This window comes from Anolis sagrei, chromosome 3 (assembly GCF_037176765.1).
Source record: "Anolis sagrei isolate rAnoSag1 chromosome 3, rAnoSag1.mat, whole genome shotgun sequence".
In the NCBI taxonomy this organism is placed as follows: Eukaryota; Metazoa; Chordata; class Lepidosauria; order Squamata; family Dactyloidae; genus Anolis; species Anolis sagrei.
In genome coordinates this window covers 94,969,760-94,993,544 of record NC_090023.1, presented here as the reverse complement: position 1 = coordinate 94,993,544, position 23,785 = coordinate 94,969,760, and the positions used below count along the sequence as shown (strand labels likewise).

Below are 23,785 nucleotides of genomic sequence, written 5' to 3'. Positions count from 1 at the left end.
TAGCAATCTAATGTATAGTCTTAGAGAGAAGATAATGAATTTTATTTACATTCATTTTAAAAATTTATTAACTCTGCCATTCTTATCATACACAAGTCTCTATTTAATATATCTTGAAAAAACATTTTAAAGGTAAAAAAAAAGGTTAAAAATCAGGCCATGGTATTTCAAAGCATGAACTTCAGAAGCAATGTCAAAGATTCAGCAATTCCTAGCTCTTGAAAGTCTGCATAAAGAGATGAGTTTCACAGAATTGCAAGAAACCTAAGAGTCAGGTAAAAATATGAGGAAATACAATACTGGCCAATGAAGTTTGTATCTTGCCACATCTACTTCATGGTCATCCTGTACCATTTGAACAAGGATTATGACTTATTTATGGATTATAGGTTGTGAACTGCTTTTGGCACCACATGGAACATCTTTGTTAAGTACCAAAATATGAATTTAGGATTTTGTATCTACTGAGACAAAAAGTAAGGAATAAAGTTCCAACAGTTCCAATAGACCTCACCTCTGAGGATGCTTGCCATAGATGCAGGCGAAACGTCAGGAGAAATGCCTCGAGAACATGGCCATATAGCCCGAAAAAACCCACAAGAACCTAGTGATTCCAGCCATGAAAGCATTCGACAATACAAGGAATAAATATAAAATTAGCCCCCAGGGGGCACAGCAGGTTAAACTGCTGAGCTGCTGAAATTGCTGACCGAAAGGTTGGTGGTTAGAATCCGGAGAATGGGGTGAGCTCCCAGTGTTAGGCCCAGCTTCTGCCAACCTAGTGGTTTGAAAACATGCAAATGTGAGTAGATCGATAGGTACCACTTCTGCAGGAAGGTTACAGTGCTCCATACAGTCATGCTGGCCACATGACCTTGGGGGTGTCTACAGATAACATCAGCTCTTCAGCTTAGAAATGGAAATGAGCACCACCACCCAGAGTTGGACACGACTAGATTTGTCAGGGGAAACCCTTAGCTTTACCTAAATATAAAATATAAAGTGTTCCTTTCATTTTACATTGCAGAAAGCCTAGAATGAAGTAGTTAAATTACCACATTCCCTTAATTGACATGATGTTAGGCCATCGTGCTACTTATTGATTTAGTAATACTCCAGAAAACAGGGATTCAGTTGTTCAGTTGAGAATAGGATGTTGCATTTTCCACAGTAATGCTATATTATACCGAGTAGCAATGTTTTGAATGGTGCTTACTCATAAATGTGTTTTCTAGTATCATTATAACAATGGTGAAAGGAGGAAATAGTAACTAGGTGGGGACAACACAGGGTCCAAGAGAAAGAAGAAACAATTGGAAGCAAGAGCACTGAGGGGATGAGGCTGCCAACTTTGTGCCACTTGTTTCTTGAATATCTGAGAAGTGTCCTAGTTCCAACAATACTCTGGAATATGCTGCTAAGAGTACATCTACATGCATTCTAGAATCTGAGACAGTCTAGAGTAACAATATTCCATACTGATATTAGGGGCAGCTACAGTATGTCCATCCTGCAATGTGTTGGGGCATAGTCCAGACAGTACAGTAAGACTTCGGCCTCATTGAACTATCATTTACGTTGGATGTTTCCTAGTGTCCTAGTTCCGACAATACTCTGCTTCTGAACCACCTTGGAACTTGGGAGAACTTCTGGCCATTGACATTAGCAAAAGTGCCCATAGAAGCAGGAGAAGGAGGGTGACCATCTGCTATGGTGACGGAGGACAATGCAGGCCCAATCTGTCCCCTTTCCCCTGTGTTGTCGAACACAGGAAAAAGAGAATGTTGGTGCTAGGCCATGTACACCATACACCAATTCACATTAGAGCTGGTCCAGCTGTCCACATGCACTCTCTTTTACCCTCTCTTACGGTCTTGAAGTCCCTGGAATTATGGTTTGGACATCCAGGAGCAACTTCTGTTGTGATGCAAGGTTTTGGACAAGTGTCAACAAGCCCTTGGATGCCCTTTGGCTTGCAAGAGCAATTGTTTAAGATACCCATCTTTCCTCTAAGATTGGTCATTTCCCCATTACTGCTACTAGTGAACAGCATTTGAGATATGTAGCATGGATTTGGCAGGCTCTTTGTGCCATTGTCTCTGCTGCTGCTACTGTTGCATGTTCCCATAACACTAGTGTGCTATCAAAATGCTTAAGATCATGGCCTGCACTAGTATGTACAGAGGCTATAAATTATTTTAATGGACAGGGTTTTAGCTAGTTTTATAAAATTAGCCATAAAGAACAATGAACAATTCAATTGTTTATTTTGTTCATCACCAATACTAATGTTTTTGTTTTGTTTTTAAAAACAAACAAACAAAAAACCCCCAACAAAATAAAAATTCATGTGATAGATTAACTTAAACTAGGTCCCAAAAGTGTGTACTAAATTATGATTTTGTGGTTTAGTGCTTGATTCATTTACAAACGAAGACCCCTATCAAATATTTCACACTGGATTTTCCTACAGGTGTCTGCTAGATTTATTAATACAGTCCTGTGCAAACCTGCTCAAAAGTAAATTACATTCAGAATGGTTGTGTATATAGAATGGTGTAGCTTTTATAATATATTTCATTTCAGCCTGCATACACTGCCTTTCAGTGTAGACACTTCTACATCAGTTAATTAATAAAACAAGAAGAAAACAACAATGAAATTAAATAGAATGAAAATGGTTTTATTGGTACATGACAAGAAAAATATCTAAATCTACAGGTGCACAGCATATCTTTACAAAGAGCAGCCAAAATACCACAAAAGTGTTGAAGCTTTTGAGTTTATCTTAATCAGAAGAGCATCAGAAAAGAATGCTGTGAGGCAGCACAACAGAAAGGCAAAAGGTCTGGAAAGAATAAGAAGATAATCCTCAGGAAAACTGAGCAAGAGAACACCAAGCAAACATTTCTATGAATGTGTTCAACAGGTGGGCTATCACTGTTGCGAACATAAGTAAGAAGAGTAGGGATCTTGAAGCTGTACACTGATCAATCTGGAAAAGCAAACTAAGAAGGCATAAATGTAATTTCCTCCCTGTGCTGAGATATATTACATTTCTATTCAATCAATAGTAAACAGTGGGCTCTTGATATTTGATGGAGTTTGCTTCCATGATCCCACAGATATCAAAATCAGTTGATACTCAAATCCCGCTATATACAATTTTGTAGTAAAATTGTGTCCCTTGTAAAAAAAAATGGCAAACTGAAAATTTGCTTTTCAGAATTTTATTGGAATATTTTTGAGTCATGGTTTATTGAATCTATAGATGTAGAATCCATGCACATGGAGGGTTTACTGTTATTTCCAAAACTGCTTGGTTACATAAAACAGAGTGGGGCCTATTGACTCTTACATCAGTAAAGTTGAGAACTTTTCTAACTTTTATCCTAAATGTTAAAGGGACTATTCAAGTATATTTTAGGGATAGAGTTTGGACTAAAACCTTAAATGGATTCATCAATCACCTTTCCAACATGAAATCCACTGTTTACACATGCATTATAAAATGTGTATGGAAAGCCCTGTGTCCCATTTGTGACTGTGCAGTAGTTTAAAGGAAGTCACTGAAACTTCAATTTATGTCAAGAAATGAACCAGAAAATATTGCTGCTGTTTCAACACGGTTAATTTATATTTTCATAATGCAAAGTACTACAGCTGGCTAAAAGTATGTATAACCAAACCTGGCCAACTGTAGTTTCCAAAGAAAGTCTTCAAGACTTTCTATAATAAAGCTGAGTTCCTGATCATGGAACATTCTAATTCTATTCAAGAGAGTGTGAAGACATTGCTCCTTTAAAAAGCACCATGCAACATGGCAAGTTGAGAGATGTAAGGGGAACAGTAGCTTCCACTTTAGAGTCTGTAAAAGTTACTTCCATGCTGATAAGCAGTTAGTGGGAGTTGTCATCAGAAAATGTATCATTGTTCAAATTCTGGCCAGTGCACAAAGAGCTTTAGGGCAGAACTAGCATGTGAGACTTTCATTTCAAGCAGGCATGCATTCAGAAAAGAACGTGTTGCTTCAGAATCGTATTTACTGGATACATTTCGCTTAATTTGTATTATCATAATTGAGGCACACTTCCATTAAAGCTTTTTATCTGTTGACTTTGGCTACAGAATTTATAGTTGCTGACTAAACATTTTATTGAAGGCCGTGGCTGACCACAATTAGGTAAAACAAATCCCAGTGATTTGGAAAGCTATAGGCATACTCTACTGAATGGATGATTTGGCAATCCAGTTCCATAATTTTGTTGTGCATGAAGTGTATACATTGTAAAAATCAGAAAAATAATAATCTGGTTCATTCCTATACTACGCATTTCATTAAAATACTGTTTGCTTTCTTCTCATCAGAACTCCCAATATCGATAAGTTAGCTAAAAGAGGAGTAAAGCTGACTCAGCATATAGCTGCTGCACCACTGTGCACACCCAGCAGAGCAGCTTTCTTGACAGGACGGTATCCTATCAGATCAGGTAAAATATGTTCTTACTGCTTCTTTGTTCTTGTGATTTGTAATTAAAATTGCTTTTCAAAATGTATGAATGTTTCTAATTATATTGACATAATCCCTTGTTCTAAGTGGTGCTACAACATGGTATTTTCTTCAACCAAGTAGATAAGTTGGTTAGCCTTGGCAGTTAAAAAAATTACATACTTTAGTTCCCCTCCTTTTGCCAAATTCTTTTGTAATGTATCACCTCCATCAGCATGTGCCATGGCTTCTTACCTAAGGTAATGTGTCTAAGAAAAAGTAAAAAAGAAATATAGAAAGGAAGGAAAGAATGCACACTATGTGATGTCTTGACTCTGTTCTTTCATGTCAGAGCAGTATCCAATTTTCAGAGCAGTCTGTTTTGTTGTTGTTCATTTGTTCAGTCGTCTCCGACTCTTCGAGACCTCATGGACCAGCCCACGCCAGAGCTCCCTGTCGGCCGTCACCACCCTCAGCTCCTTCAAGGTCAGTCCATCACTTCAAGGATGCCATCCATCCATCTTGCCCTTGGTCGGCCCCTCTTCCTTTTACCTTCCACTTTCCCCAGCACAATTGTCTTCTCTAGGCTTACCTGTCTCCTCATGATGTGGCCAAAGTACTTCAACTTTGTCTCTAGTATCCTTCCCTCCAATGAGCAGTCGGGCTTTATTTCCTGGAGGATGGACTGGTTGGATCTTCTCGCAGTCCAAGGCACTCTCAGAACTTTCCTCCAACACCACAGCTCAAAAGCATCAATCTTCCTTCGCAGTCTGTTTAAATTATTACAAATAAGAATCATAATTTAGCTTGACGTGTTCTTTAAAATATGTACTAATATAAATATTGAAGATATTAAAGCTAGATACCCATGTAAGTTCTATTGGAAAAAAGGAATTTCTTCTGAACAGATATGCATAGGTAGGCTTGCAATGCTCGTATCTGAGCTGACATTTTAGTGTAGAACATATTTCCTTGTCACTGGTGCTCTGTACTCTACCAAAAGTAAATATGAATATGAATATTTCGTATAGCCAGTAATGCCTAGGAGATTGAAAGAAGTTTCGCTGATGCAGGGGTTTCTTTGATCTGTTTACAGCAAAAGTGTCAGTTAAGCACTTTTAAGGTATGTTGTTTACAAACTTCATTATGTTTTTTTGTATTCATTTAGAGCCTTCATTATATAGTTGTTTGTGTGTTGGATTAGGATACAGAGAAATCAGGATTCAGCTCCCCATTTTGCCATAGAAAACCACTCAGTTATCTTGAGTCATATTCTTTCAGCATCAGAGGAGAATGATAGAAAACCCCATCTAAACAAATATTGCTGGGGAAACCTTGTGAAAAGTTTGTATTACAGTTATCATAAGCTAGAAAAAAAATTGAAGGCATACGTCAGCAATAACTTTGACAGCAGCAGCAACAACATCATTCCTGTACTTTCATATTTTTATATACCATCCAAAATGAAGAAAAGAATAAATTTGAAACTAAATAACTGAAGGCATGATGATGTTGAGGAAACAGTCTTCCTAAAAATATGAGGATTGTCTGGTGAAATGTTTAAGTAGAAACAAAGACAAACTTGATTTAGACACACTAAAAATAATTTTCACCGATGTCATTGGTATGGCACTTTTGATTATATCATCTTGCAGATTATATCATCTAGAGCCCCCGGTGGCGCAGTGGGTTAAACCCCTGTGCCAGCAGGACTGAAGACCGACAGGTCGCAGGTTCGAATCCAGGGAGAGGCGGATGAGCTCCCTCTATCAGCTCCAGCTCTTCATGCGGGGACATGAGAGAAGCCTCCCACAAGGATGATAAAAAACATCAAATCATCCAGGCGTCCCCTGGGCAATGTCCTTGCAAACGGCCAATTCTCTCACACCAGAAGCGACTTGCTCCTGACACGACAAAAAATAAATAAATCTTGCAGATTTTATAACAACCCTTATTAACTCCATGATGAAAATGTGGGAAGTTTATGTTATTACTTACATTTGTCTACAGAACAATAAATCTCTTTTTACATAATTAATAAACGTTAACAAAATCACACTTGAAGTTGTGTTATCAGATTTATAATTGGACCTTCTTTGTCCTTGAAAGAAGTAACTAGTGATTTTAGGAATTTTTTTCTCACAGTGAGAAAGTATTCAAGTACTACAAGTTCTCTATTCTATCAAAAACTTATTCTGCATAAAAGGTAAAGATTTCTCCTTGAAATTAAGTCAAGTTGAGTCCAACTCTGAGGGGCCGGTGCTCATTTCCATTTCTAAGCCGAAGAGCTGCTTTTGTCCAAGGTTATGTGGCCGGCATGACTGCATGGAGAGCCATTACCTTCCTGCAGAAGCAGTACCTATTGATCTATTCACATCGACATGTTTTCAAACTGCTAGGTTGGCAGAAGCTGGGCCTAACAGCAGGAGCTCATACCACTCCCCGGATTTGAACTGCCAACCTTTCAGTCAGCAAGTTCAGCAACTCAGCAGTTTAACCTGCTGTGCCACCATAAAACAGCATTTTTGTGGTCCAGGACAGGAGTGGAGCACTGTTGGTTCCTCTGGTAATGGTTTCTTTTATGCATGAAGCACAGTGGCTTGGCATAGCTCTGGAGGGCAAACAGGAACTGTCAGTCAATGAATCTGAACCAGAGATTTAAATCACTGGGTAGTGCATTCTGACTGGAGGGCTTCACTCCAGTTGAAATTGCTGCTCTCTCAGACACTTATCAGTCATCTCTAGTTCATCATACCACTTGGCCTCCCCCTGTCATGGTGATTTCATGTACTTTTGTCAGGCTTTGACATGCAACCTATTAGGTTCTGTTGGTTCTTTTTGACACTAGTATTTTTTTTTGGGGGGGGGAGGGGTGGCTTGAGTTCCTTGTCTAGAATATCTTTTTTTTCCTGTATCTCTCAGGCACTGGGTAGCATTAACTTTCCCTTGAACAATGTCAGATGTGCAGGGCTGAAGGAATTTTCCTCAGTTGAGCCAGACACCCTTGGCAGGAGGACCACACAGGGGACTTTTGATCATGTGGATCCAAAGGGCTACAGAATTGGGTGGAGGATTGGGTTTATCCATCAACTCTTTGAATGATTCCATTATCGTTGCCTCTGAAAAATCCTGCAAATCTCTTGGGAAGACAGGCGGACAAATGTCAGCATGCTGGAAGAAGCAAAGACCACCAACGCTCAAGCGATGCTCCTATGCCACCAAATCTGCTTCACTGGCCATGTTGTCCGAACATCCAATCACCACCTCTCAAAGCAGTCACTATACTCCTAACTCAAGAATGGAAAATGTAATATTGGTGGACAGGAAAAAAAAAAAGATTTAAGGATGGTCTTAAAGCCATATAAACTGTGGCATAGACACCGAGAACAGGGAAGCCCTGGCCCTTGAGCACTCCAACTGGAGGGCAGCTGTGACCAGTGCCGTGGAATTCAAAGAGGCTTGAATAGAGGGTGAAAGGGAGAAATGTGCCAAGAGGAAGATGCGTCAAGCCAACCCTGACCAGGACCACCTTCCACCTGGAAACCATTGTCCTCACTGCGGGAGAACATGCGGATCAAGAATAGGGCTCTACAGCCACCTACGGACCCAATGCCATGACACTACACTTAGAGGACCAACATCCTTGGGCTATGAGGGATCGCCTAAGTAAAAGTAAGTAAGTAAGTTATCCCTCAACAGACAGGTTTATCTGCATCCAACTCTATCTGCAGCAGTGACCAATAAAGTTGTCACTACTTCTTCTCCATATATTGTGCACATTGCATGAAGTGAAACTCACCCATGGATACACAATAGTCTATTAATGAACATTGTTCTGGTTTATCTTTCAATATACTCTTGTTTCCTTTAGGAATGGCTAGCTTGCATCGTGTTGGAGTATTCTTATTTTCTGCCTCTTCTGGTGGACTGCCTACTGAAGAAATAACATTTGCAACACTCCTCCAGCAGAAGGGTTACACCTCAGCTCTTATAGGTGAGACAGGATGATATATACATGTTTGCTTTGTTGGTATTAGATGTGTATCTCTTGCTCTGGGATTTGAAAATTGTCTTTCAAAACAGCTCACAAGTGAAAAATGGAATATCAAACAAGTAAACAGCACAATTTTAAATACATCGGGCTTCTTTTGAAAGCTCTAGATCAGTTTCAGAGCTGAATCATGTGGTCAGTGTATACCTAGTCTGGAAAACCACAGAAACATTTTTGAGAATGTTCATCTTCGTTGAACACTAACTAGAATGGGAATTGTATGGTGACAGCAAATTGGTCACGAGGGATTTCTATACTAAGAGAAGAGGGGTTACCTGTCCTTGTTTATTCTTTTAAAGGGGTAGGAAGTCTGTAAACCTACATTTTGCATATCCATCTGAAATACTTACATGGTTCTTTTCCCTTAGGCAAATGGCATCTTGGAATTAACTGCCACAGTAAAGATGACTACTGCCACCACCCACTAAATCATGGCTTTAATTATTTCTATGGAATCCCTGTGAACAACATCAGAGACTGCAAACCTGAGCATGGAAGTGTTTTTCAAAGGGGGCTTAAAATGTATCTTCCTACAACACTACAGATCACTGGGATTGCTCTAATCTCCTTGGAGGTTTTACGTTATATTGGTCTTCTCCGAATTTCTCACAGAGTATTGGGCTTCGTCTTCTTAATGGCTGCAGTGTTAATTGGAATCTTGCTGTTCTTCTTCTATAACTTTCGATATCTGAATTGCTTCTTGATGAGAAATCACAGTATTATCCAGCAGCCCTGGAGCTACGAGAACCTCACCCAAAGGCTTACAGAAGAAGCCAAAAGATTTATCAGAAGGTAGATGTTTTCATTTCTAAGTTGCTAGAATTCTATTGTGATGGATTTCTTATTGTGACATGTTGAATAACTATCAATAGTTTTACAGGTCTTCCACATCACAACAGACTTCTGGAACATCAGTTATTCTTGTAGGTAGTAGAGAGCTACATCAGTTATGGCCAAATTGTCCTCACTCATCACAAGTGCGATTTCTGGGGACGAGAGAGAGGACCTTCTCTGTGGTGGCCCCTCAGCTTTGGAATTCACTCCCCAGAGATATTAGGCAAGCCCCCACCCTGGAAATCTTTAGGAGGAGCCTGAAAACTTGGCTGTTCCAATGTGCCTTCAATGACTGAATGTACGATAATCCCTGACCAAACTCTGCATAAAATGCCCTCAGAAGCCCTTTATTATCTGGTTTGTGCAATGAACTTTTACCTTATCCCCCGGATCCCCTTCCTGATATTTTACACTGCTCTTTCTCCCGGTGTTTTAAAGTTTTAATTTTTGTACCGGCCCTGCCCATTGTGTTCATTTTTAGTGGTTTATTGTTTTGATTTTATATTGTTGTGCTGTATATTTACATTTTGTATTTTTGTATCTTATGTTATTTTATTTTCTGATTTTCTGTTGTGTTTTTGTGTTATATTGTGTTTCTGTATTGATGGGCATGGCCTCATGTAAGCCACCCTGAGTCCCCTTTAGGGAGATGGTGGCAGGGTATAAAGTTTATCATCATCATCATCATCATCATCATCATCATCATCATCATCATCAACAAACATCATTATTAAATCCCAAACCAAATTTTGGGCAGATATGAGGCAAAGTAGACTTTTTTCTAAAATTTGCAAAACTGAAGAAAATCCTGCCTAAAAAACTTTGTGTGTATCTCCACCTGAAGAAAAACAATTTTTTTATAGTTCATCAAATTCTGATCATGCATAATTTCTAATTCTTTTCTTTTTCTTTCAATAGAATCAATCTCTTATTATGACTTCGTCAAATCTTTTTTTTAATCGCACTGTAAATTTTCTTGCTTTTTATATTTTTGTATTAGTCCTCATTGCACAGGATTCAATCCTTGATACATGAGATCTGAAGTGCTATGAGTCTGAAAATATTTATTTCCTGTATCAAACATTTATTTTAATGTATAGTTAATTAAAGTGAAAATATACTACGACCATGTGCTAGTTTAATTAATACTACATCTAGTGCATTTTACAGTTCCATCTTTCTGGAATTTGCTCAGTAGATTATTCCCCTTCCTTAAAAGGCATTCACTTATTTGAAGTTAAAATAAATATTAATATTCCTCCAGTGGATCATTAATAAACCTGGAATGATTGGCCACTTCTTTTCAGTCCCCCCCCCAAAAAAACCCCCAAAGTCCCATACCAAATCATATTTGAACAACATACTATATAAGCTGTCTTGTGTGTGATAAATAATGGTTGTTATGCATTTTCTGTCAACTATTTTGAAGCCTTCCAAATTATTTAGTGTTTTATATTGTGAGAGGAAGTCATAGGGAGGAGGGAGCAAGCCTGTTTTCTGCTGCCCTGGAGACTAGGATGCGGAACAATGGCTTCAAACTACAAGAAAGGAGATTCCATCTGAACATTAGGAAAAACTTCCTGACTGTGAGAGCTGTTCAGCAGTCGAACTCTCTGCCCCAGAGTGTGGTGGAGGCTCCTTCTTTTGGAGGCTTTTAAACAGAGGCTGGATGGCCATCTGTCGGGGGTGCTTTGAATGCAATTTTCCTGCATCTTGGCAGGGGTTGGACTGGATGTCCCATGTGGTCTCTTCCAACTCTATGATTCTATGATTCTATTGTGAAAACAATTTTCATGTTTTGCTATTCCAATCACTGCTTAGCAGCAGACAATCCTGAAAGTGTATAGGTAGAGTACATTCAGTTGGGATGCCATAATTTTAGAGCTGGAGTTTCGAGTGTATGGGATCTGAAATCAGAGAGCTTGCAACATATCATGGTGTATTTTTCTTAAATGAATATCAGGGAAACAGGAGATGGGATAATGCTGATCAGGGAGATGGGGTAGTGCTGATAGCAGATAGAGAAAAGGCAGAACTACATAGGGGATAGGGAAAAGGCAGAACTACGTACTGAGGCCTTCTTTTTCTCAGTCTTCTCATAAAATGAAAGCTGTCCTCAACCTCAGCATCATGGAGTGGATGAAAGATTTGGGGCAATCCAACCCCAAGTAGGGAAACAAGTCATCCAGGTATGCCTGGCTGCTCTAGATGAATTCAAGTCCCCAGGGCCAGATCAACTACATCCAAGAGTATAGAAGGAACTATCGAAAGTTATTTCAGAACCACTGGAAATTGTCTTTGAGAGTTCTTGGAGAATGGGACAAGTCCCAGCAGAGTGGAGGAGGGCAAATGTGGTCTCTATCTTCAAGAAGGGTGTAACGAAGCGTTAATCCCACCGCTTGTCAACCAAAAATGTAAAGAAGCAGCGCTAATCTCACTAAAATGCCACCAAAAATTATGTGAGGAAGTATTAATCTTCTTTAATGCCACCAATATTCTGTGAGGAACCTTCTTTTAAATATCAATTAAGCTGCCACCAATATGTTTAGAGACGCTGGTTTATGTCTCTGTTTATCTTTAGTTGTGTTGTGAGGTGAGTTTGGTAGTGTGGAATGCACCAAGCATAACAGCAATGGAGGAGGCAGGTTTGAAATAAAAAGAGAACAAGTTTTATTGTTAACAGAACGTAATTGTTGCAGTTTTGAGAGTTTGAACTTGGCACAAGGCTTGATGTTACAAAATGGCTGGTTTGAGATACTTTCAGGCTTCTGAATGTTACAAATCTACAAACTCCTTCTTTAGTGAAGTGCTTATACTATTCCAGAGTTCCCTATTGTGAATGTCCACACTGTTTGCCCTATACTCGGAACAAACCACTGATCACCAGTCTTTCCTTACTGGCGATCCTTAAAACCCCCTCTGTTAGATTCTTTAACCTAAGTAATCTAACAAGGTAACACCTTCAGCTCTCTTGCTGAAGAAATATTCACAAATTCTAGGAACTACTGAATTCTCACAGCTTCACAACAGAGCCCTAACTAACTGGCTCTGCTCTTCTCCGGGTCTCCTCCACCGGACTAAACTACTTTTCCCCAGAGTCCTTTCTTGACTCTGCTATTTCCCAGAGCCCTTAACTGGCTCTGCTCTTCTCCGGGTCTCCTCCACCGGACTGGAGCTTAACTGCCACTTTCCCACCTTTTTCTCCTTAAGCTCCGCCCACCTCCTCTTCTGCCTTGTCTTGTCACCATGGCAACCTATCCCTCACAGCTAGGCCATGGCAATAAATGTAATACATAAATGCAGTTTCAACACAGTACATTAAACACTCTATAATAAACATTATAAATAACACTTTATAATGAACACATCTCTACAAAGGGAAAGAAGGATGACCCAAAAAATTACCATCAGCCTCACATTGATACCAGACAAGATTCTGGAAAACATTGTTAAGGAAGTGGTCTGCAAACACTTAAAAACAAATGCAGTCATTGCTAACAGTCACCATAGATTGATCAAAAACAAGCCAGGCCAGACTAATCTGATCTCTTTTTTTTCGATAGAGTTACAAGCTGGGTCAATGCAGGGAATGCTGTGGTTGTAGCTTATCTGGATTTCAGTAAGGCCTTCAACAAGGTTCCCCATGACCTTCTGGCAAACAAACTAGTCAAATCTGGGCTAGGCAAAACTACGGTTAGGTGGATCTGTAATTGGTTAAGCGAACAAACACAAAGGGTGATTCTCCCCAATGCTTCCTCTTCATCCTGGGAAGACGTGACGAGTGGAGTATCATAAGCAGGCTTCCGTCCTGGGCCCGGTCCTGTTCATCATCTTTATTCAGCACTGGAACTCTCTCTCTGCTCTGGAATGTGGTGGAGGTTCCTTCTTTGGAGGCTTTTAAACAGAGGCTGGATAGCCATCTGTTGTGAGTGCTTTGAATGTTATTTTCCTGCTTCTTGGCAGTGTGGTTGGTCCACAAGGTCTCTTCCAACTCGATGATTCTATGATGCTATGAGACTCCATGATGGGGGTTCACACAGTATTTTACTAGCTATGCTGCCTATTAGTACCTAGTGCTCACCTTTCTAAAAGGAAAACAAAAGTAAAGGAAGAGTTCCTCTCTTTCTTCCTATCCTATTCTGGTAGATTTCTATATCATGTATAGAGGCTAATGTGAATGTAGCAGGCCTGGCTACCCATTTCTCTTGTACACAATGGATGATATCAAGAATGCGAAGGAGGGAACATAAGAAAGATAGAGCCAGCAAATATATTGTGTGTTCAGATGTGGGAACTGCTTTGTGACAACAAAATGCAGACCACATACAAATTGGGAAAGGAAAAAAAAACCTCTACAACTTTATTTAGTTACAGCTAAATGCAAGCCCTGACTTGAACATGAGTCTTGATCCCAACATTGGCCACCCGACCAATGAGCGACTGATCCAGCTAAGTACTAGATTCCAACAGATAAGATCTGGTTATCTAGCCTTGGACACTATCTGCCCATCGAGGTGTGGAGTCTGTTTGCCCCTCTGACTGGGTGAGATCTTGGGCCACACACTCCTAGATCCAACACCGGGATCCTCTTTCTTGACCAATGCCAAAAGCAACATGTTCAATCCTGGATCCATGACCCATGCCAACTGCCCCTCTACAATGTTATGTTGATAGAAATGTCGCAAAATTGTGATCATGACAATCCAGAAAAAATAGAGGGTGAGCCAGTGGGTTGAACCTTGAGTCTCCTCCCCTTAAATGTCTCAACTGTAATGAAAACTCTCATCCAGAAACACCTGCTAGGTCTGGAAGCCTGCCAGCCAAAGTACAGGTGGCAGTAGTAAATCTTGGGGGGTCAACTGTGATCCAGCTATGGCTTGAAGCTATGGCAGTCCGACTGACCCTGCTCTATTTCATCTGTATGCCCCACATTTCCGATTCTCCCTATTCAGTTAGTAAAGAATGAGAAGATGAATGCCAGAAAAGAGCTCTGTATTTTTGCATTATCATGTTAATGGGCATAGACAATACTATGAATTGGACAGCTACCTCAGCTCATTGGAAGTCATACACTACCTCATGTTTTTAATGTCCTCTTAATTTATCTTGTGACCTGTGAGATTTTATCATGGTAAATGTGTGTGATGTGTTGGATTATGTTTATGTAAGTTTTAATCTTTGGCTATTTTTTGGTTTAGTTCATAGGCTTATATCGAGATTGAACTATTTATTGTTTTTCACTTGATTTGTTGTTTGTCCATTTGTGGCATTTAATTTTTGCCATTTTGTTGCTTGCTGGAAACCGCCATGAGTCCCTTAAGGGAGATAGGGTGGGTTACAAATAAAGTATTATTATTATTTGAAACACAACAAGATGAGTCCACAACAAAGAAGATTGCTCTGCTAGCTTTTGTATTGAATCACACATCGGACACTTCCCAAGTGTCTAGGACTGTGTGATGTCCTAGACATCATCATCATCATCATCATCATCATCATCATGAATAAGAATTATCACCTCCCTCTACTGAAGTGTGTATGTGTTTGTATTTGTAAATAAATAAATGTATACTATTTTCTTGAGGATGACAAAAATCCTTTTTTAGACTAATGGGAAAGCAAAGTATCCATTATTTTGAGATCTGGTACATTGGGAGACATAAGACGGTGACATGAAAAGAAAAAAGAAAAAGTCAAATGTATGTAGCTGTTTTGAAAGCTTAAAAAATACTCTGCATAGAAGCAGATAAGTGACACACACACACTTTTGAAAATTGCCATGTTCTTCCCATTTTTGCTCTGTACTTGAAGAATACAGTAACACTCTGCTCTTGTTTGTTCTTGACACTTTTAAAAAACATTTTTCTTCACTCATTTAAATTTAGTCATACTTTAAATGCCACTTTGGCATGATATACTTACAGCTATAAAAAAGAGCTACACCAACTGTTTGCAGCAACAAATACTTTTTGACTGAAATAACAGTCAGCATACTTTGTTCATTAGTGAGGAGGCCATAAAGCACTCCATTTCCAGAGGTATTAATTTTTAAATAAAATAGGGCATAGCAATAAATCCTATTATTAGGTATGCAGAATGAGCACACACACATACATTCAATTCAGGGTCAATGACAGAGTTTGGCATGTTTGAGGCCCATGTCCCTATGTTATGGAAGTCACTGCCAGTCTACAGAGGGGGTAGGAACTATGCAGCTATCAATATAATGTTGGACTATAATTCCCATCAATTCTAATCAGTGCAACAAGTTGGTGAGGAATGCTGGCATTTTCATCACTGATTATACCGAGATAACAGTTCAACAACTGGGGGGGGGGGGGGGATATAGGGCAACACACCTTGACCTATATCCCATTTGTATTCTCACATAGCATTAGACTTATTTTGAATTTAATCTATATAAGTGTTAACCATAAAACAGTAGATTCAATTGGCCTATTTTTGCTGGTGCTAGCAATTGCAGTTAGGCCATTGTTTTTGGTGTGTGTTCAAGTCAATTCTGATTTTGGTGGCTCTGAACTGAATCTATCACAGGTTTTTGGTGACTCAGAATGTGTGACTCACCTAAGATCACCCAGTGGGTTTCCATGACCTAGGCTCAGGGGCCAATACTTAAAGCATTACACTGTGCTGGTCATATATTGTACATATACCATAAGTATTTCAAATTTTTTAAAAGGCTATATGAAATATAAATCTATAGCAGGTTGGGCTGGATGGCCCTTGTGGTCTCTTCTAGCTCTATGAGTCTGTAAAATCCATGAACCATGAACTGCATCCCCAATTACTTTTCCACAGATGTCTTGCATCTTACATGGGGGCTTCTAGTTCCTTTTCTGACCTATTTATGTCTCTCTCTTTCTCTGTTAAAAAAAACACTCATGGTTGATGTGGAAGTGAGTCAGCTCCTGAGATTTTCTCTTTTTTTAACAGATAAGATTTTTCAAGGAAGAAAAGAAATGTTTAACAGCTATCAAGAAGAATTACTGTGCATGTTAGAGAATGTCAGGTTGAGCTTCTAAGGTTTCATTGCCATGTGAATGGATATGACTGTCTGCTCTATGCAAGCACCATGTTTGCTTTATTGTCCTTCCAATGAATAAAACTTAGATTTGTTGAGAAAGGAAGTTCTGTCTTGGTAAATTGTGTAGAAGGGAATGGCAGTAAATTTTCAAAGGAGCTGTTTGCTGAAGTGTGCCAGTTAATAAAACAGGACTTTAAGTGTTATTGTCAAATCTTCCTCCCACTTATAAGCTGATGTGCCATCCTATTTTCAAGGTCACAGGAGAGGTAGTCATTCATGATTTCTCTTTCATCCAAAAAAGAAGATTTAAAATAAGAAAAATTGCCATCACATACTTTTTAATCTTAAGAATATTAATAGGTGAGATTCTTTTACCTGAAAGCTTGCTGTCAATCAATGCTGGTGGGCTTTAGACCCTTCTGCAGGAACCATTGATTAGATATCTGTTCTTGGAGTTAGAACTCAGTGTTACAGAGCCATCTTTTATATTGCTTCAGGGGTTGTTATTTCCGGAAAATGGGCATTTGTAATAGAAGTGGTGACTTGTACCTGTCCTGTATTTATTGCTGTAATCCCGTGTTCCCATTAGATGCTGTTACAAGAAGTGTAAGTTCTCTCTTTGGTACTGTTTTTAATCAATCTGCCTTGAGCTATTTTGTCCTCCTATATGGGAAATGGGATTGCTCTCCAAAACTTTTAGGTCTGAGCTCTCAACCCAAGATTTTGTTTTGATTCATTACTATATGGTGGATGACCGTGAGCATTTTCACCCCCAGTTACAACTTCTAGCACCAGTGCCAAAAAGCTATTTCTACCTGCATGTCGTTTGAGCAAAGTACTGTATTAATTAAATTAATTACACTGATGATGACAATTTATGACTGTTATTATGCATACTTATGTGTACATTTTGTATTTATTTTTCTTCTCTGAAATGGTGCAACTTTCTTCTACTTCTATGTGTTTTAGAGCACAATTTCTTAGTAAATGTAATCAAGGGTGAAAGATGATAGTGGTTATAGTTCAGCATCTCTGAAGGGCAACAGCTTTAGAAAAGTTGTGTGTGATGTATTCATATTTTGCAAATCTCTGTTTTAGTAATTTTGCACCAAAAATTAATAAATAATGTTTCTTTGGTATATAATGTGCACATGCACACACACAGGAAAAAAATTTTGTGCAACCTCTTATGCTATTCCTTTAAGGAAAAAAAAGTAGATTTTGCAGGGAAAAAATATCAGTTTTGCACAAAAGGTCCTGAAAATATCTGGAAAATATTTGTTTATTGAAAATAAGCTATCTAAAAATTATAATTTTATATAGTCACAATTTTGTGCATAAAAACTATTTTAAACATCTAATTTTACATGCCTAAAACAGTGGCTATCTGAAAACTAGCTTTTTACCTTTAACAATGGTTTGTTTTGCTTTTTTGCTCAAACCACCAGTGTTAATGCAAAAAAAAACTCACCTGAATTTCTGTGTAGATTAGTTTTTTGAAAAACTTTAGGACATGAGAATATGTGCCAATAATGCATAGAGATTCATTCATCCTTGAGCTCAAGGTTAAAATACTCTAATATTTGCACCCATGGCATAGACTGTGACCTAGTGACTCAAACTAAAGGTCTCTATGTATATAAAGATGGCAATATGTTGATACAATTGTATACATTCCTTGAATTCTAAATTATTATTTCCCCCTGCCTTTTTTTTTCTCTTGCAGGAACACTGATGCACCGTTTCTACTTTTTCTTTCTTACCCTCAAGTGCACACAGCTTTGTTTGCTTCTCAGTCTTTCAGAGGGAAAAGCAAACATGGTTTATATGGGGATGCTGTAGAAGAGATGGACTGGAGCATAGGTATGTTATGTGTCTATTCATACAGTTTCCATTTCATTTTCTAATTGCCTTTTAGATATATGAGCAGCCTTGTACAGTCTACAGTGGCACAAAATGGACATTGCCATGCAGAAAGGTAACTCCTCAAAAGTCTATCTTATTTCTAGACATGTGTGGGTCAAAATAACATCAGGATGCCTCTCTAAGACATAATATTGAATAGTTTAAACCTGAAAGTTAAATGCAAAAATGTCCTCCTCATTCTGAATTATCAAAGTGGAAGTAAGAGTTAAAGTAGCCCCTGTTCACAAAGATTTGTAATGAGATAATGGTGACATTTATCAAGTGAAGGTATTAGTAGACATAGTCAGGTAAATTGACCCAGCTCACTATCCTTTTGTCTTTCCTTCCCATAATTATCAGTGGTGGTAGGACAGATCATGCTATAATGACATCATGTGTGGTGTTTGCAGTCCAAACTTTAGGATTTTGAAAAAATGCATTGGGTTTTCTTTTTGTCATTTTCTCCATCCACACTATTCCATCCTTTCTACTCTGTCACAGAAGCAATTATAATCCTTCAAAAGTAAGAAAAATGTTCTTATGTGCAGTAATATTTTCTGCTTTGAGCATGAGGCAAAACCTTTGATAGTACTTGAACAGCTGGGTAGGAATGGAAAGAATATGCAAATACATTTATAGTAGTCAAAACTTTTTTCCTACTGTTGGAAAACCTTGATGAGAATAACTTCAGGCTGATGAGAATCTCCACATATTGGGATTTATTCTATACTAAATTATTTGTGCTTTCACACTCAGTAAACATTATTTCTGCACACAAAATAATATATCTTTGCAGATATATCACTTTCAGTGCAGACAATCTCTATATCACATATCTACAAAATACAATTTGTATTTTCTGCACAGAACAATAAAAAGTACATGCAAACTTTCAAAACCTGCAATTTTTGAAGACCTTCTTGTAAACAGGGAAAACATGCTAGAATTACTTATTGTTGTTTTCAAAGTCTAATTTAGTAAAGTATTGCCATTCTACTTTTGTGTAAGAGCCTTAATCTCAAAAACTTTGATAACAAATCACTATTTTGGCTATGTGAATGTAGGAGGACTTGCTTCTATGGATATGCAGTATTGTGTTGCCATTCTTCTATATAACAGGATGAGATTGGGAAGGGGAAATAATGTTCACTGAAAGTGCCTCATACTTTGGCATCTTACAGAACAATGTAAGAACAATAGCATTAGGGTTGCATTCTCTTAAGTGCTACCTAGGCAATCTTGTTCCCATTCTGTTCTCAGATTGTGGGGCTTCTTCATCAATTCATTTTGTATTGGACACCCAGCTGCATGAAATGAGTTCAAAATACATAGCCTTTGGGACCCTTATATGGCAGGAAAAGCCTGCTTTTTTGACATCAAGCCCACAGCATGTGTTGATCTGCTGTTATTGCTATGTAATAGGATTATGGACCAAACAAATCCAAAATTCTGATTAATTTTCTAAATGTCTGTTATTCCAGTAATATCCAGAAGGACATACCAACAACTTTGCTTTTTTGCCTTATCCAAACTCAAAAACAAAAAGAGTACTGTTGGACAGATTAGATGCTATATACAAATTAGGCATGTGATATACAAATATAGCATGCCCTGGTTTTCAAATTATACTGATTAAGCACTATCAGCTGATAGTGGAAGAGACTGAACAATCATTTGCTCATATAAGTAGTTTCTAAACCAGTGGGGGAAATTCTGCTCTCATCAAGAAGTTGTTGAAATTCCCAGCATTCCTCAACTTTGTTCAACACTAACACAAAATGCAGGACCAATCTGGGATACCATACACTAGATCAGGCCTTTATAGTGTCCTTACATGAACTCATTCAACTATCAGAGGTGGGAATGGCTACTGCCCAGGCACAATGAACACAGTTTGGCATTGCTGAACATCCACCCTAGGGGTCCTGCCCCCCCCCCCCCCACTATGTCACAGCTATTCCCAGTCATTCCACAACACCTACCTTCTTCTTACCTCTCTACATGACATCAGCCAGAGTGCCACCATACTAGAGAGCTGTGGGGGGAAGCTCCTATCTCCCTTGGCAAATAAGCACTCTGGGTGGTGTGTCAGAGCTAGGGGCTGGCGACAATGGGGGGGAAAGACATGGGACTGCCATCCTGTGTCCCTGGGCTGCCTAATCCCAGGGAATGTGGAATGGCAGTGAAGACAGTTGTGCTGTTTCTGGATAGGAAAAAGGCCAACTGTCTTTCCTTGCCCTGGGTCAGGATTCAGACTTTTCTCCAACTTTATTTAACCTCGGGCAAAGCTGAGTTAAGGTGACCTTGCCCCAGATTAAGCCAAATCAGTTTCATGCAGCATTTAGCCACTATGGGGCTGATCTGGGTCCACACTGACCTAAGTGGTCTGTGTAGGTAAGCTCAGTGTCTATTAATGATGATGATGACTATGACATAAGGTTGAGTTGGAAGCTACACAAAGCCTCATAGAGCAAAACTTTCAGAGATTTTATTAAGTTCTGCAAGGGCTCTACTTTCTTTGTGGGAATATTGGAATGGCTCTTCATTTCTAGAGGTAATTATCCATGAAAACAAGTTTGTACTTGAAACAATCAAGCTGAAAGAACAGCAGTGCTAAAAGATAATGTTCGCTTACATTCCTCCCACCCATTCACCTTATACACATTTGTCGTTTCAGTATAGCAGAGTATGAAATTATCTTCAGTAAACAATGCTATATAATTCTAAATTATTACTATTAAGCTGATACATGCTTAGCAATGAACTTTAAAACAAGAAACTCTGATTGTAAACACACAAAGTTCAACCTAATTCACATCTCTACTTCAAATTTAGCATCAGAATTGAGTGGATAGATTTCAGGAGTACCATCAAGTTACTGTGATTGTTCAAGAGAGAGATATTTTCCTGTGCCAGCTGTCCTCAAACACTACACTTTAAAGTGATGTTTGTTAAAACAGAGAAAACTGGTTAATCTGTCATTACCAGAACTAATAATATTTTACCACCTTGGATGTATTTGCTACTTATTCCCTTTCAGCTAGAAAACTATTCATCTTAATGAATTTGTTCTGTACACATTATCCTGTTGAAAAAATAAGTATAGAATTGATCAATGCTTTGATATCTAGTGCATGATTATATTGCAAGATTTTGAGCAGGGAGCTATAATCATAAACATTGTGGTCACTAAATTTGTTTCCAAACAAGAGAATTTTGGACTGAAATCTTGACACTAGTATTATCACATCAAGTTTGTTATTATGAAAGATTGTACAAAAGCCAACCAACCACTCTAAATCAAAATATGCAACTCACCTAACAATATTCCTGCATCAAGTATATTTATTTTAATACTACATGCACAAAGTGCTTGAACTCCAAAACAAAGTTCAAACATTAATGGCAAGACGTTTTGTTCCAGATATTTTGGGTTCTTAATGATTGTCTATCACTTCACCACAACTATTAAAAAGAGTTTCCATGAATTTCTCAAAAAAGAAAAAAAGAAAAGAAAAGAGCCCCAGAGAGACTCATACAGCGTCTGAATTTCATGTAGCTCAAGCTGAATAGGGATATGTTGTAGTATAAAATCAATAAGAAACCATTAGCTCTGAAAAATGCTAATGAAATCAGTTGGAATCAAAGGAAGCATATAGTGCTGAATCCTTGAAAGAATCTTCTAGAATGCCTTCTCTCATGCCACCTTGATTGCATTTTACTTGTGGGTTTTCCTACCCACCTTATCAGAAACTCACTTAGGAAATTACATCAGAAAGTAATATATAGTTCGAGAAGGAGAGAAATAATTATTTAAAATGGCATCTGTTATTGATACTTTAAGGATATGTCTTGTAATTCAGATACCCACTTGACCCATTTTTTCTATAAAAATGGAAACTTTGGTGGGTGCAGCAGAGAAAAAAGTTTTACAGGTACAGAATAGCCCTAGCAAACCATAAAGGCTCTGTTGTTTTCTGGCTTTAAAATGCAAACTCATTGTTAGAGGTCATAAACTAGTGGGAGAGCACATAAGTTGGATGGAGAAATCTCCATCTCAATCCTTGAAAAGGCACAAAAACCTTCTGTTGCTCAAACTCCAAAGGAGTTATACAAGTCAGAATGAACAATAATCTGCTCACTGATTATATGTAAGACAGCTTCCTCGAATCCTGGTGTTTTGTGAGGATGGATCTACACCAGACTGACCCCTGGTGTGGTTTTCATAGCGTCCTATCCGCTGAGGAGGTGGGAGGCCATCCCAACCACCAGCAGCCCCAAACATGTTTTGATGCTGCCATCCATACCATGTCCTACTGTTCTGTTTGTTGCAAAAAAAAATCCAGACACAATGTTGGGCCTGGCAGTTGGCTATTGCATGCAGCAAAGTGAGTCAATGCAACAGGGTGACATGTGAAGAAGGGAGAAAGGAAGGGCAGATAAATCATCCCCTCTTCTCCCACTTTTTTTACCTTGTTGCCCCTTCTGATGTGACTGGAGATGACAGCTGACCAGTAGGACCCATGTCATGCTCAGATACCATGCAAAACAGAGAACAGAAGCTGATAAGTGCCACCTCATGCCCTCAGCTACTGGAGCCCAGTAAATGGGATGTCAATGTAAATGGTCACAACCAATTCTGTTTTGGAACTGGCCCAACTGTTTAGATGCTTCCAAAGTCATGGCATACTCCAAATTCTGGATCAGAATTTAGCATATCCTGCAACTTTCATTAACATGGCCAACATGGAACTTGTCCCGGGGTCCTTCACATTACGTATAGATGTGCCGTGAGTGCCTCTTAAAGTGAATTGTCTTGGAAATGGCAAAATAATAAAGAAAGGGGCAGTATACTCAAATGTCTTACATACCTCCACAGAATATATCCAAGTTGTCTGTAGAATTAGTATTCATTTATTTAAAGAAATTATACCCTCCTCTTAAATAGACAAGGCTACCTAAGCATCTGCTTTGGATTCATTGTTTACATATGTCTCAAAGAACAAAAAGCACATAGAAAGGGAGTAGGCAAAAGGAAGAAAAATGTGGTTGTGGTTGAACCATCTCTTCCTTTTTCGTCTCATGACAAGATGGTTCCTTAAAAGCCCTCCTGATCTTGTAGAGATATAATATACACTTTAATTGTTGAATATCTGCAATTCCTTAAATGTCAAACCATAGTGCTGTTGGTATGTCTACTAAAAGCAAGGCAATTCAGAGCTGTGCAATATGGCCACCAGTTTCTAGGAATTCTGGAAGTTGTAATAGAACCAAATTGGAGAAGGCTAAGGTGGCATATAATGGGTCCAAAGAACTACACTTTTGACTATGCTGCCTACAACAGACACATTAATACAAAGACTGCCCTAGTCTATGTTCTGAAATATTTCAATTGGATCCATTTATACATATGGCACATGGCATTTATGCTTGAATAAAAAAAACAGAAAAAGAGAAATAA

The 23,785-nt window shown here is 38.6% G+C and overlaps 1 protein-coding gene across 6 annotated transcripts in view; it reads left to right on the top strand.

Moving 5' to 3' along the window:
* Positions 1 to 23,785, top strand: part of STS (steroid sulfatase) — a 130,524-nt gene that overhangs the window by 28,997 nt on the left and 77,742 nt on the right. For 5 of the 6 annotated variants that reach the window (XM_060769910.2, XM_060769907.2, XM_060769908.2 and 2 more), the window contains 4 exons: positions 4,369 to 4,490; positions 8,361 to 8,483; positions 8,909 to 9,332; positions 18,146 to 18,282. In XM_060769910.2, the coding sequence (XP_060625893.2) occupies positions 4,369 to 4,490; positions 8,361 to 8,483; positions 8,909 to 9,332; positions 18,146 to 18,282 (806 nt within the window). Of the gene's footprint in view, positions 1 to 2,721; positions 2,930 to 4,368; positions 4,491 to 8,360; positions 8,484 to 8,908; positions 9,333 to 18,145; positions 18,283 to 23,785 lie in introns of all 6 variants that reach the window. The other variant, XM_060769909.2, reaches the window with a different exon arrangement.